General features: G+C 33.2%; 2 protein-coding genes across 4 annotated transcripts in view; both read left to right on the forward strand.

The window, feature by feature from the left end:
• The window catches only part of LOC114243239 (obg-like ATPase 1), a 14554-nt gene continuing 849 nt past the window's right edge, over positions 1–13705 (forward strand). The window contains exons 1-10 of one of the 3 annotated variants that reach the window (XM_089730398.1): positions 1–152; positions 573–758; positions 7538–7594; positions 8931–9058; positions 9696–9871; positions 10499–10576; positions 10838–10935; positions 11279–11419; positions 12260–12356; positions 13520–13667. In XM_089730398.1, coding sequence (XP_089586524.1) covers positions 574–758; positions 7538–7594; positions 8931–9058; positions 9696–9871; positions 10499–10576; positions 10838–10935; positions 11279–11419; positions 12260–12356; positions 13520–13667 — 1108 coding nt within the window. In that variant the 5' untranslated portion in view covers positions 1–152; position 573. Of the gene's footprint in view, positions 157–245; positions 381–572; positions 759–7537; positions 7595–8930; positions 9059–9695; positions 9872–10498; positions 10577–10837; positions 10936–11278; positions 11420–12259; positions 12357–13519; positions 13668–13705 lie in introns of those variants that run through there. The other 2 variants (XM_089730399.1, XM_089730400.1) reach the window with 2 other exon arrangements.
• Positions 767–7444, forward strand: LOC114243236 (adenylate kinase 9-like). The gene has a single exon (XM_028174647.2). The coding sequence runs from the start codon at positions 1514–1516 to the stop codon at positions 7388–7390; it is 5877 nt and encodes a 1958-aa protein (XP_028030448.2). The 5' UTR covers positions 767–1513; the 3' UTR covers positions 7391–7444.

Consider the following 13705-nt stretch of genomic DNA (forward strand, 5'->3'; position numbering starts at 1 on the left):
ACAACAAACCAAATTTGTCCAAATTCTACTGTCTGAATCATAGATTATAGATTACTAAAATTGTCCATAGACAATACACAATTTAATTGAGAATATTGTCTGAATACAATCTGGAAGTGTGAAAAACTAAGTTGCTATTGATATTAATAAAAGTAAGTAGGTATCAATTTATATTTATCTACTACCAAAGATAGAAGCAATGTTTTTTAATCATGAGTTTGCGTTTGTATATAAAATTAAGTAAAATAATTTTGTTAAATAGGTTAGAAACCTAAAGTGTGGGCTTCTTCTGAAATTATTAAAAAATAAAATTACATTTTTATTAATATGAAACAATAAAATCTGAATTTTCTGCGAAAGATTGTGCTGTTGTAATGAAGGTTTGTACATACTATGCCTGTGTACTTTTCATTTAGGTTTTAGGAACTGGGCAATTAATTTCCAAACATTTCAACACTTAGGATCTTTTGCATCAAGCCAAAAATTTGAAAAAGAAAATGTTCTCTTTCATATTTGTATTACCTACTTCATAGTTAATAAATGTACTCAAACTATTCAATTTAACATTACAGAATGCCTCCAAAAAAGGTTGAAGGGCCTGAAAAAAAACCTCTTATTGGAAGAGTGGGAACTAACTTAAAAGTGGGAATAGTAGGTGTTCCTAATGTTGGAAAATCTACATTCTTCAATGTTCTTACCAAGAGTCAAGCAGCAGCTGAAAACTTTCCTTTCTGCACCATCGACCCTAATGAGAATAAGTATCTAATATAAAATAATAAAGTTAAATTAATATTATATTAGTCAATAAACCACTACTACATAATAGTCTGCCAAATACAGAACTACCGAGAACACTGTTTAAACACATCTGTATTTAAGTTAGTCTCCAAATTAGTGTGTGAATGGTGAAATGACAATAAGCATAAAATAGAAGAATCTCACTGCATTACACCTGTAAACAAACATGAATGTGCTGCTTCTTTGTTTGACTTTTTTTTTTCTGTTTTCGATCATTCCGAGCATCTTGATATCTGAAACTTAAAGCAGTTGACATTAAATCTACTGCAAAATAATCCACCATCTATTCTCTAATTATCTCTAATCATTTGTAAAGTATAAAAGTCAAAAACATAATTTGTTGGTGAAGTTTTAAACATTCATAGCTCTGAAAAAAGTAGATTTAGCATAAAGAAGACTTAGTGTTTGTCACTAATCATATGAAGAAAAAGTTCAAGCCCAGTGTAATTCCTGTTGAAGTAGTTATTATTGATATCAATTAATGGTCCTGGCACACCACACTATGTGAAGATGCTACTACTATGAGGAATATAGAACATAGATTATAGAACAAATTTTTTTTTTTTTCAAAAAAATATATAAAAGGTTTTACTCATAAAAGTAAAAGATGAAAAAAGTTATATGACAGGAAAGTTTGACATAACAAGTCACTAAACTTAAATGAATTTAAATAGTATTAGTAATTATAGAAGTAAAGTTATTGAAAATTATACAAATGTCAATTAATATCAAAGAGAACAATAGTAAATATGATGTGTTGGACTCTAATGGTGTCAAAGACATTAAAGTAGAGAAAAATGCTACATATAGAGGTCCAATTGATATTATTTATAAACAGGCGAGGCCCATAGAATTCAAACATGGTGTACCATTAGGTGCAACAACAGTAGGAATAAATAACACAGATGCGCCTCTTCCAAGAGAAACGAAGTATTATACAGCATGGAATGATTTAGATGCACAAGAAATATACCTCAATACTAAACCAACTTGTTATCTTATAGTTGGTAAGCCTGGTTCCGGTGCCTATTCTCTTGGTGAAGCCTTAGCTAAAAGGTTAAAATGTATTCATTTGTCGCCCTTGACTATACTAAGAGATGAACTCGAACAACAAGGCCCAACTGGAATTTGCCTAGATTTTAATATGCGACATAATATGAAATGCATATTCAATATACTTCTGTTAATTTTAAAAAAGAAACTAGAATCTCCAGTTGTTCAACACAGAGGCTATATATTAACAGGCTTTCCATTAATTAGTAACAAAACTGATTCCCGATTAGTAATAACTTCACAATATGGTGAAGAAGCTCTTAATACATCTTCAGAAATTTGTAATTTTCTTGTAAATAATATAAAAAGAAAAGAAAAGAAAGGCTCTATTGTTCAAAAGACAAATACTTCATCATTCATTGAAATGGAAGAGGAAGAATTAACTGAAACACTTGAAGAGGAACATGAACATGAGGAAGCAATCGAAGAACAGGAAGAATTACCTAAAGAATTTCCAAAATCTATGTTAGAGTTTTGCTCAAACATAGTCTTCAATCAGAAAACACATATTTGTGATAATGAGTCTACATTTCTAAAGCAATTTGAAGAAATATTTAATTTGGATTTATCACCAGATGTCTTTATCAACATTACAAGTCCTGATTGTGATTTGATAACTAAGAAGTCTTCTAAATATTTCAACTATTTAAATAGTCAAATCGTAATGGAGCCATTCAATAATAATCCAGTTTCAGAATCCAGATGGCCATCTAAATACACAGTAAAAGACTTCATTAACCCTTTTGATAGTCATATTTTTAATCCAAAGTACATGTGCAGGCAGCCATACAACTTCAAACTGCATTCAACACAACAAATGTGTAATTATAAAAATACAATAAAATCGGTGATTGACAAAAAACTTGAAGAATATGGTTACAATGCTATAAAATTAGATTCAAGAATGTCTCTTCATGAAATGATTCATAACGCAATGGAAAGATTGATCTTAATACCTAATAACTCCGTTCTAATTCCAGAACCATTATATTTAGATGAGCCATCTGACAATATTGAAGATTTCACAAAATCAATTGAACAACTAAACATTATAAATAGTTGTGGAGTGAACTTTCATAGGTATATGTCGCCTTGGAATTTTAGATGTCCAGTTGAACTAAGAAAAAGGAAATCTATGAAAGGAAACTCTAAATTTGCTGTAACATTCTTTAAGCATGTTTACTGTTTATCCTCTTTTGATGCTATGCTACAGTTGTGTAAAAATCCACGCCCTTATTTAAAGTTAGAATATTTAGAACCTACTTGTAGAATAATAATAGTAGGAACAAAATCTTCAGGGAAAAGTATGATTGCTCAATGTCTTTCTTGGATATTCAACACGCCTATTATATGCTATAAAACTTTTTTAGAACAGCAAAAGTCCAAAAAGTACTTTGATTTTTCTAAATCTATCCTGTCAAGTATCAGTGCTAAAATAGAAGACGACCGTTTTTCTCAGTGGCAGAGCGCCGAAATAGAGAGATATAAAAAGATTGAAATGTGGTATGATACTACCGCAAGTATTATACAAGAATATTTATGGCTACAATCAAATATGGAACCAAGACAAAATGAAACGATTTCCCTCAATCAAACGGAGCAAAGAACAAACGCAATAGTTTCTGTAGAAAACACTGACCTAACAGATAATATAAAACGACTTGAATATCTTCAGTCGGAACTTTCTTTTCTGCCATTCGAAAATGATGAAGAGCAATTAAAACGTGCTCTTGATGACAAGCAATTTCTATGTCAATTCATTCCTGCAGAACTAAAAATATCTGCAAGGAAACCCGAGATGCCTATGATCGGCGATGAAGACGTTTCTAAAGCTGTGGCGGAATTCATTGTAGCAAATGATCTCCAAAATGAAGTTGAACCAACAAATGAGGAATTAATAAATGAAATTATTAACATCACATCTAGTGATAACGAAAGTAACAAAACTGATTTAGATTCTAAATATAGTAAATATATCATTGATGGGTTCACCACAAATCCTGAATGTTGGGAATATCTCATTACGGCGAAAAGTTTGCCAGATTATACTATAGCACTTGTGGAAAATAAAGAAATAGACTCCCAATTAGCAAAGTACTATTTTAACATCGAAAATAGTGTTAAAAACTACTTCGAAAAATTTTTACTAGCTCAAGATCCACTAATAACTCAAAAAATTATTTCCGGTGAAGTACCAGATAAAATAAACAGTTCTCTAAAAATTGCTCACGATAATGAACAAGTTGTACGAGATCAGACCGAAGATGAGACTACACAAATGAATACAATTTTTGATGAAACTGCTTTTACAACTGCCCTTAGTGAATCTATTGATAAATTTAAAGAAGAATGGGATGTTCTGAAGACGCGACTTGATGAATTTTACAAAGGTTATATTGAAGTGGAATTGGAAACTAAATCTGACGTGGAAATAATCGATGAAGTTTTATTAAAATTACGTAAATGTTACTTTGCACCATGCGAGCCTTGTTATGAAAATGAAAGTCGTGATAGTATTTCAGATACTTTCACTAAAGATGTGATGACAAATAAACCAAGCTTTGTCTCTGAAACTAACATTTATTGTCCTGTAACATACTACGATTATGGTGTGTTATGGGAGGGTAAGAAAGACTTTTCATTGCGGCTTAATAATCAAATTTACAGATTTTGTAACGAGGAATTTTCAGTTTTGTTTCAAAAAGATCCTGGTCGATATCAAGTCTTAAAGACTCCATATAAAAAATTGCCTCCTTTGAGAATTTGTGTAATAGGTTGTATCGGCTTGGGTAAAACAACATTGTCTAAATATATAGCAAAAGAATTAGGCCTAATACACATTGATTTCGTTGAAATACTAAATGAAGAATTGGTCCCTAAACATTTTAAAAAAGTTGGACGTAAATATGAAAATAGTTTTACTGATAACCCTATTGATGATGAAGGAGCTGTCGAATACCAGATGGACGAAGAGAATATGAATGCATCCCTAGTAAATGTTTTGTACAATGAAACTGAAATAAGGTCTATAATATATAACTATTTGGAGAAAGGTATATCTATACCTTCGACTCTAATGCATAAAATTCTCAAAAAGTTGTGGTTTGAGGAACCTTTCGTAAAAACAGGTTTCGTATTAGACGGGTATCCAAAGACTTCTAATGACGTTAATGACATGGTTACATTTTTATGCATTCCCGATTTAATTATTGAATTGGAAGGAACTTCAGTAAACACGATTGATCGTTTATCGCCAGAGATGATTAACACTTGGAAATTGCAGCTGAACGAAGCCAAAGCTAATGCTAGAGTAAAATTAGAAATTGAAAAAAAAGAATGGATGAACTTTATTACGAAGAATGTTGTAGGTAAATTAATACTTGAAGATTTACTAGATAATGTACCTCATGTAGATAATGTACTGGCTCCAACTATGAAACCTCTGAGTACATCTTCGATGGAGAGTGTTATAATAGACGCTCACCCATCTGGATCGTTTAACGTTGATGCCAATTTATTTACTATTTATAACCAGATCGTTGAAGAGTTTCCAGAACCTGAAGATCAAAATATTTGGGAAAAATCTGACGAAGCTCGCGAAAAAATAGATTCCAGGCTAGAAAGTGTATTTGAAACTGAATCTGAAAATATTCAAGCTCTTAAAGATTTATTATCGGAACAAAATATAAAACTAGAGACTGTTGATGCTACAAAGTCTTTTGAAAAAGTGATGCGTACAGCATTGTCTAAACTAAATGATTTAAGAAACAGAAACATTTCGTTTCTTGAAGAGACGTATGTAATCGATTTAGACGTAGCAGAAATATTGTTGGGGGCAGGATTTTATTTTCAAAGTAAATTTCATCGCATGTGTCCAGTGCAAATATACGACAGTCCGCATATTATATTAAATCCTTACAAATTAAGCAAGAAAAAAGGAACACTATATCCTGTAATTCACCGATCATATATCTATTTTGTTAGTAGCATAGATAACCTAATAAAATTTCGAAATAATCCTATCAAATACGCTGATAGTAACACGATCATTGAATATCGACATCATCCTTTAAAAATTGCTATTATTGGCCCTCCAAAGTCGGGTAAGAGTATGTTGGCAGATAAAATATCCAAACAATATGGGTTATTTTGTATTTCGAGAGGAAAAGCAATACGTGATGTATTAAATAATCTTTCCTGGACCAAATTGGCCTCGAAGATGAATTCGGTTCTGATAAGAGGCGAAATATTAAATTATGACTTACTAATGAGTGCTGTACAAACGGAGGCCATTGATCATAGAATTGTTACACATGGCTTTGTTTTAGATGGTTTTCCTGAAACACCGTCGGAAGGCATTGAACTTTGCAAAAATAAATTGTATCCTAACATTATATTTGATATTTCTAGTACGAAAGCCAAAATAATTGAAAACTGTCGTTGTGAAAACTATTTAGATATCATCAAACAGCAACCACATTTCCCAGAAATTCTCATTGAAAAGCGTTACTCTATTTGGAAAGAAAATTGTAACAAAATTAGAGATTGGATTGACGAAGATTATCAGAATATTTATATACTTGATGGAAACAGTACTCGATGGAAATGTTTACAAGATGCACTTAAAATAATTGCCAATTTCAGTAAGGAAATGCATTATGTTTTATCTGCAGGAAAATTGTCAGCTGTACCAGTTGACGTTTTATGCATATCCAATGATGATTTTAGACAAAATATGTCTAATTATAAAAACATTTGTCCTATATGTTTCCATCAGAACATTTTCCGAAATGGCGGACCCTCTGTTAATAAAAATGGTGTAGTTTTGTACGATAATACTTTTTTTTGGGTTTGCTCTGAACATATGAAAATGGCAATTGACCGCCCCCATATTTATCTTTGTAACAAAAAAGTCAGTATTCCTGAGATTCCAGCTGTCATAAAAACTATTGATCCTATTTTAATATATGAAAATGGTATTTGCATAGTAACATATGCAGAAAACTTACCAGCCCAAAAGGTCAAGAAAGGTAGTGAAAAGATAGCCGTGAATTTTGAAGGAAAAATATATTTATTTTGCAGCGAAATATGCTTAGAAAAGTTTTTGAGAAAACCTTACCTTTACAAAGACGTTGTCGTATTCAAGGAAACTAAATTGTTTCCCAAGATAACAATAGATAAATTACCTGATCTAGGTTATTTGGAACAAACTATTTCTACCATATTAACTGAAGCGTGTTGCCATGTTAACGTCATACGGCCAAAATACCCTGGTCTTGATATTCAAACATCAGGCTTAATTTATGTAGCATTGTATTTAAAAATTCATAATTCAAAAATCAATAAAGATTATTTGACTTTATATAAAAAAAGCATGCGTAGATATGAAGCAAGGTGCAAATTGCTTTTGGACATTGGACTAAGATTAAGGTCCATGACGAATCCATTTGCACAGTATCTAGAATGCTGTAGCGTAAAACGCATAGATTCTGGTACAGTCGAGAAGCCATCAAGTGTATCCAGTTCAATTAATTCATAATGTGAGCATTGTTAAGAAGTAGTTTATTGATGCGATTAAATATTATTATTTTTATTCGTGTTTTAATTTAACAGTAGACTGAGAAAAGAAATCCATGTGAAACGTTCCAGAGATATCTAACCATGCTCTTTCGGTTTCAGCACGTAGGGTACCTGTACCTGATGAAAGGTATGACTACCTATGCGAATATCATAAACCAGCAAGGTGAGTTGTAAAAACGTTACCAGGTGAAAATAATGCGTAATTCCATAGAATAATAAATTATGCGCAAGTATTACAAATTGAAAAAGTAGTAACAGAAACGAGTTGCAAGTTTACAAACAATTGAGGATAAGCTACCCTATATTTTTCTATTTAATATACATGTAATTTTAATAGTACCACTCAACGCAAAACAAGTTTGTTTTTGAATATATTTTTCTTTTTTCGAATTAAATTTCTTTTTGTCGTGTGGATTTTCGAAAATATGTGAAACTATCTATCTATCTTTTGAATTTCAATTACAACTAGGATTTTGTTTAGAATTTTCCTAGACTGCTTTCTGCATCGTTTTCATTGTGAATTGCTACATAAATTAAAGTGAGACTGGCAGATCAAAAACCACTTCAGTTGCTAGGGTCATTAATTGAAATTGGTCACATGTTTTTACAACCCAAACAATGCTAATATTATGTACGCTCATTTCGAGAGCCACTGTAGAAACTTCATGGTAAGAGAAAAAAATCTGAACTAACTGTAAGTGTATAATTTAGATATACCTAAATGAGGTCTGTAATTACCTATAATTTTGATGCGTATACATATTTGTTGCGTGTTTAATTACGAATTACCCTATTTAAATTAGCACTACTTTCTGACCTTTTTTTTTTTATTTTATTTTTTTTATTGCTCTTATAGGCAGACGAGCATACGGCCCACCTGATGGTGAGTGGTTACCGTCGCTCATGGACTTCAGCAATGCCAGGGGCAGAGCCAAGCCGCTGCCTACCGCTTAATACTCTCCATAAGCCTCGTTTGAAGAAGGACCTTCTGATTATTGTCTTGAGTGAATGCAGCTTCGAGTCGCACACTGCAACTTTGTCGTCCCAGATAGAAGGTGCCGTCTCGTAAGATCTTACCATCCAAAACTTCTGTTACCTCTCTCGATTTATTAGCGCTATTATTGTTGGACGTATTCTTTAGATACTATATTTGGATACGCTGTAATTGGTCTAAAATATAGTCGATTATTTGCATTACTGTAATTGAATAAGCAATTTCGAAAAAGGCACGTGTCGCATATTTTGTCAAATACGTTTTTTAATATACATGTAGTTTTGAGGCCTACCTACACCCATTTTATAATAATTCCAGTAACTTTCAATCAATTGCTAATTAACACTAAAATATATCTCAAAAGTTAATATTTTAAGTTTTACACTATTTTAAAATAATCAGTTTTTTTTTTCATTTCCTGAACATTTTACATTTTCAGAGATGTGCCCTTTTCGAAATTGCATATTCAATTGAATATGGAGTACGTTTATTAAATTCTTTACAGCAAAGTGCCAGCTTTCTTGAACGTTGTGGACATAGCCGGTCTCGTGCGCGGCGCTGCTGAAGGCCAAGGATTGGGAAACGCCTTTCTGTCCCACATCAAAGCTTGTGATGCTATTTTTAACTTGTGTCGTAAGTATCGATTTGTTGCCATTTTTTTGACAATTTTAATATATTATTTCACAGCTTACAATTACCTGAATATGCAAAAGGAACGATTACTTGAACCTGAAATCGAATTTGGGAGAATGTTCTCGAACCAGCAGCAAAAGAATACTCATTTGCATCCATTTAAGGCTCCATAATTTAATTTCGAGCTTCATATTTTTGAACCAGCTATCTTATGCGTATCTATCTGTTGGACTCCACGTGTCAGTCATCAAATTACTTATAATGGTAAAATTAAAGGATTAGTGCAATATATATTTTCAACCGCAAACGAAGCGAATTAATAAATTTAAGGTGAAAAAGCAAAAGGGAAATTTAAATGACAATGAAAGCAAAGACGAGCTAGCTCACAGGTCTTCTAGAAAACTAGCAATCGAAGGAAATTCATAATGGATTATTAAAATTTAACATTAAGAATAGTTTTAATGACTATTTTTGTCGATGTTACTAAAATATTTACAAAGAAAAATCAACGTTTGTATTATGAGAAACTTTACCATTTTAATGTGAAATTAATTAAAAACAGGAACATCATCGGGTATTTATGGACTTAATGCAGTACCGAATAAAAGACAGTTTGCATTTTTTCCTTCTATAATAGGTGCATTCGATGATGAAGACGTCATCCATGTTGACGGTGACGTAAATCCGGTAAGAGACCTGGAGACAATAGCGGAAGAGCTACGCTTGAAAGACGAGGAGCAACTTCTTCAGCATATCGAGAAACTGGACCGAGTGGTCAACAGGGGCGGCGAAAAGAAACTTAAACCTGAATACGTACGTACTAATCTTATACTATAGTAGACGCATTTTAAACTGAGTCGTCAGGCAATAAATGCCATTGACAGTAGGAATGGGCACGCAATACAACCCGTTATCGATACTTCGCAACCTGCGCACGCGGGGTCGATGCTTCATCGTGATCATTACGATCTATTCAGTTTCTCTATGATTACGCCGAACGAAACAAACATTTTATCTTACAAATTAAATTTTTTTATTTTCAAATAGCTAAAAATTATTCCTATTAATACTTAACATAATTTAGCATATCGACAGTACCTATCACGTTATGGATTAATTTACTATTTTTTTATTGCTTAGTTGGGTGGACGAGCTCACAGCCCACCCGGTATTAAGTGGTTACTGGAGCCCATAGACATCTACAACGTAAATGCACCACCCACCTTGAGATATAAGTTCTAAAGTCTCAAGTATAGTTACAACGGCTGCCCCATCCTTTAAACCGAAACGCATTACTGCTTCACGGCAGAAATAGGCAGGGCGGTGGTACCTACCCGTTTAGACACACAAGAGGTCCTACCACTAGTAATAATAATATAAATAGTACCTACATTTAAGAAAAATAATAATATCTTAAGTATCCTTTACGGTTTATTACAGGATTCCCTGGCTAAAGTCAAGACCATTCTAGTTGATGAGAAGAAACACATTAGATTCGGCGATTGGAGCGCAGCTGATGTGAGTGTTGTTTACATTCGGATGCGTTAATAAAAGCTTTAATACAAAGATAGTTGTAATCATAAAAAATTTAAAAAGGTACAAAAAAATGTTGACTGTAAATAGTGTTTGTGCTCATTGTGGTGCTGTGAACATTGAATCAAGTAGAAGTTGCATATTTAGAAGAAAAATTTGCAGCAATGGGAATGCAGTAAAAAAAAATGAATTGCTTATACAGAAAATGGACACACGAAAAAAGTAAATAATCTTTTGTTTTTACAGATTGAAGTTTTAAATAAATACCTGTTCCTGACTTCGAAACCCGCTCTATACCTCGTTAATTTATCTGAAAAGGACTATATTAGAAAAAAGAACAAATGGTAAGAATATAAATATGATTACTTCTGAGATATTTATTTAAAATCGTATCCTGAAGCAATCCACCTGGGTAAAGTTTCCTTTTTAAAAGAAAACAATTGAGAAATGGCGCATCTAATTACAGTAAGAATTTTTTTAGCAATTTCGATTTTTTTACATTAAAAATAGAATGTGAACAGTGTATAAGTAAATATTACAGTCCATTATTTTCAATATTCAAATCTTAACCTGCACTTAGATAAGCTATAGTGCTGTGAAACATGTTAAAATGTATTATTTACCAATAAAATAGATGTAACTAGTATTTATATTTTTAACATTAACTTGTTTCATTTATCACTACAGGTTACCAAAGCTCAAAGAGTGGATCGACAAAAACGACCCCGGCTCTCCTCTGATTCCATTCTCTGGAGTGCTGGAATCTAAATTGCTCGACATGGATCCAACTGAACGTGTCTCTTACTTGAAGGAACACGGCATAACGAGGTGAGAGAAATTATCACAGCACTAAAATATTTTTAATTTCTACAATGACGTCAAAATTTCCAAGTATATACCTAATAAATAACAAACAACGACTTAGTTATTTGTTGGTGATATAAGTAAAAAATAATTGTAAGGAAGAAATTAGTATTTTTTTTTATTTATTGCTTAGATGGGTGGACGACCTCACAGCCCTCCTGGTGTTAAGTGGTTACTGGAGCCCATAGACATCCACAACGTAAATGCGCCACCCATCTTGAGATATAAGTTCTAAGGTCTCAAGTATAGTTTACAACGGCTACCCCACCCTTCGAACCGAAGCGCATTACTGCTTCACGGCAGAAATAGGCAGGGTGGTGGTACCCAACCACGCGGACTCACAAGTGGTCCTACCACCAGTAATTATTTAATTAACTTTTATTACACGATGTTATTCCTTCATCGTGGAAGTCAATCGTGAACATTAGTATAGTAACAAAAAAGTTGACTTCGTTAAATAAAAAAAGCTGTATCACCCATTAAAAAGCTGTATCATAGACCCCTTATTTCAGGGTTTTTTCTAGATAATTTATGTATACTTTAATTTTTTTTTGGGCGGTCACTTATCTTTGGAAAGCAAAGCATTTTTATATTATATTGTCCATAAAACTGAGACTAGTCGAATAGTTTATGTAAGCAGTTTGAGGACATATTGTAATAAGTTTCCAAATTTAGCATTAGCTTAGTCACTGAAATTGAGTTTTTGTCAAATTTTATTGCAAACTTTAGATTTAATTGCTCGTAATCGAATCATTGAGTGTGTTTGTGTTTATTAAAAATATGCTATAACCGAAATTGTTTTAGTGCATTGGACAAGATCATTGTTCAAGGATACAAGGCTCTGCAATTGGAGTATTTCTTCACCGCTGGAGCAGATGAAGTCAAAGCCTGGACAATTCAGGTGCATTAACAGTAACCCTTCTGTCAAAATCTATATCATTAGCTTGTAGTAATTTTTAAGTGTCTACAAAAGCACACAACGTGAAAGCCGCCACCCGCTTTGAGACATGAGGTTAAAGTCTCAATGGCTGTAGGCGCCCCGCCTATTTCTGCCGTGAAGCAATAATGCGTTTCGGTTTGAAGAGTGGGGTAGCCGTTGTAACTATACTGAGACCTTAGAACTTATATCTCAAGGTGGGTGGCGCATCTATGTTGTAGATGTCTATGGGCTCCAGTGACCATTTAACACCAGGTGGGCTGTGAGCTTGTCTACCCATCTAAGCAATAAAAAAAATAAAGGGGGCTCACTTAATAGAATAATAGCGTTCTTACCAAATCTTCCTACCTAACCTCTCTTAATTAATATCATTAGTACTGTTGGTGAAATAATTTGTGTAACGTCGTCTTGTCTATTTAAATTCCGGAGAAATCATGCCTTCACATAATAATATGACGTAATCGAGGCTCGAGTATCTTCTCAAAGAGGACAGTTATTGTTGATTCTTTCAAACCAAAACGCATACTGACTTTGCGGAAAAATGGGTCAGTTGGTAGTGCCCAATGCCTTACACGAGCGAGCTCACCCAAATTATAAATTGGGCAAGTTTTATTTATTACACGATGTTATTTCTTCGTTGTTAAATTCGCTGATGAAGATGAAAGATGATAAGATGTTTGCATTTGAAACCGAAGTGCGACATAGTCACAATACAAATCAGACTAAACAAGAAAACTTATAAGGCAGCCGCTTGACTCTGCCATACCAGAGGGCATTGCTGAAGTCCATGGGCGACGGTAACCACTCACCATCAGGTGGGCCGTATGCTCGTCTGCCTACAAGGACTAAAAAAAAAGGAAATAGTTTAGCAATTTTCTACATAATTGTAAATTTAATTCGTCATCAAATTTACATGAATAATACGTTTGAAGCAGTTGAAGCATTTCAACTGTCTAAAAGCAAAAACAATAGGTACAACAATTACAGTTTACTATAGATTGCTTGATGAAAATGAAGTTTGCAAATATCGTTTAAAAATTAGGGTTTTCCGACCTACTCTAACCCAAAAAATATTACTCTACAAACTTAATAAACTACAGAATTGTAACTGATTAATTGTTCGACAGAAAGGTACAAAGGCTCCTCAAGCTGCAGGACGTATCCACACCGACTTCGAGAAGGGCTTCATCATGGCCGAAGTCATGCATTTCAAGGACTTCAAGGAAGAGGGTACCGAAGCGGCGTGTAAAGCCGCCGGAAAATACAGGCAACAAGGTGAAAACTATGTGTTTTTTTTATTGCCTAATTGGGTG

This window comes from Bombyx mandarina, chromosome 10, assembly GCF_030267445.1.
Source record: "Bombyx mandarina strain Sakado chromosome 10, ASM3026744v2".
In the NCBI taxonomy this organism is placed as follows: domain Eukaryota; kingdom Metazoa; phylum Arthropoda; class Insecta; order Lepidoptera; family Bombycidae; genus Bombyx; species Bombyx mandarina.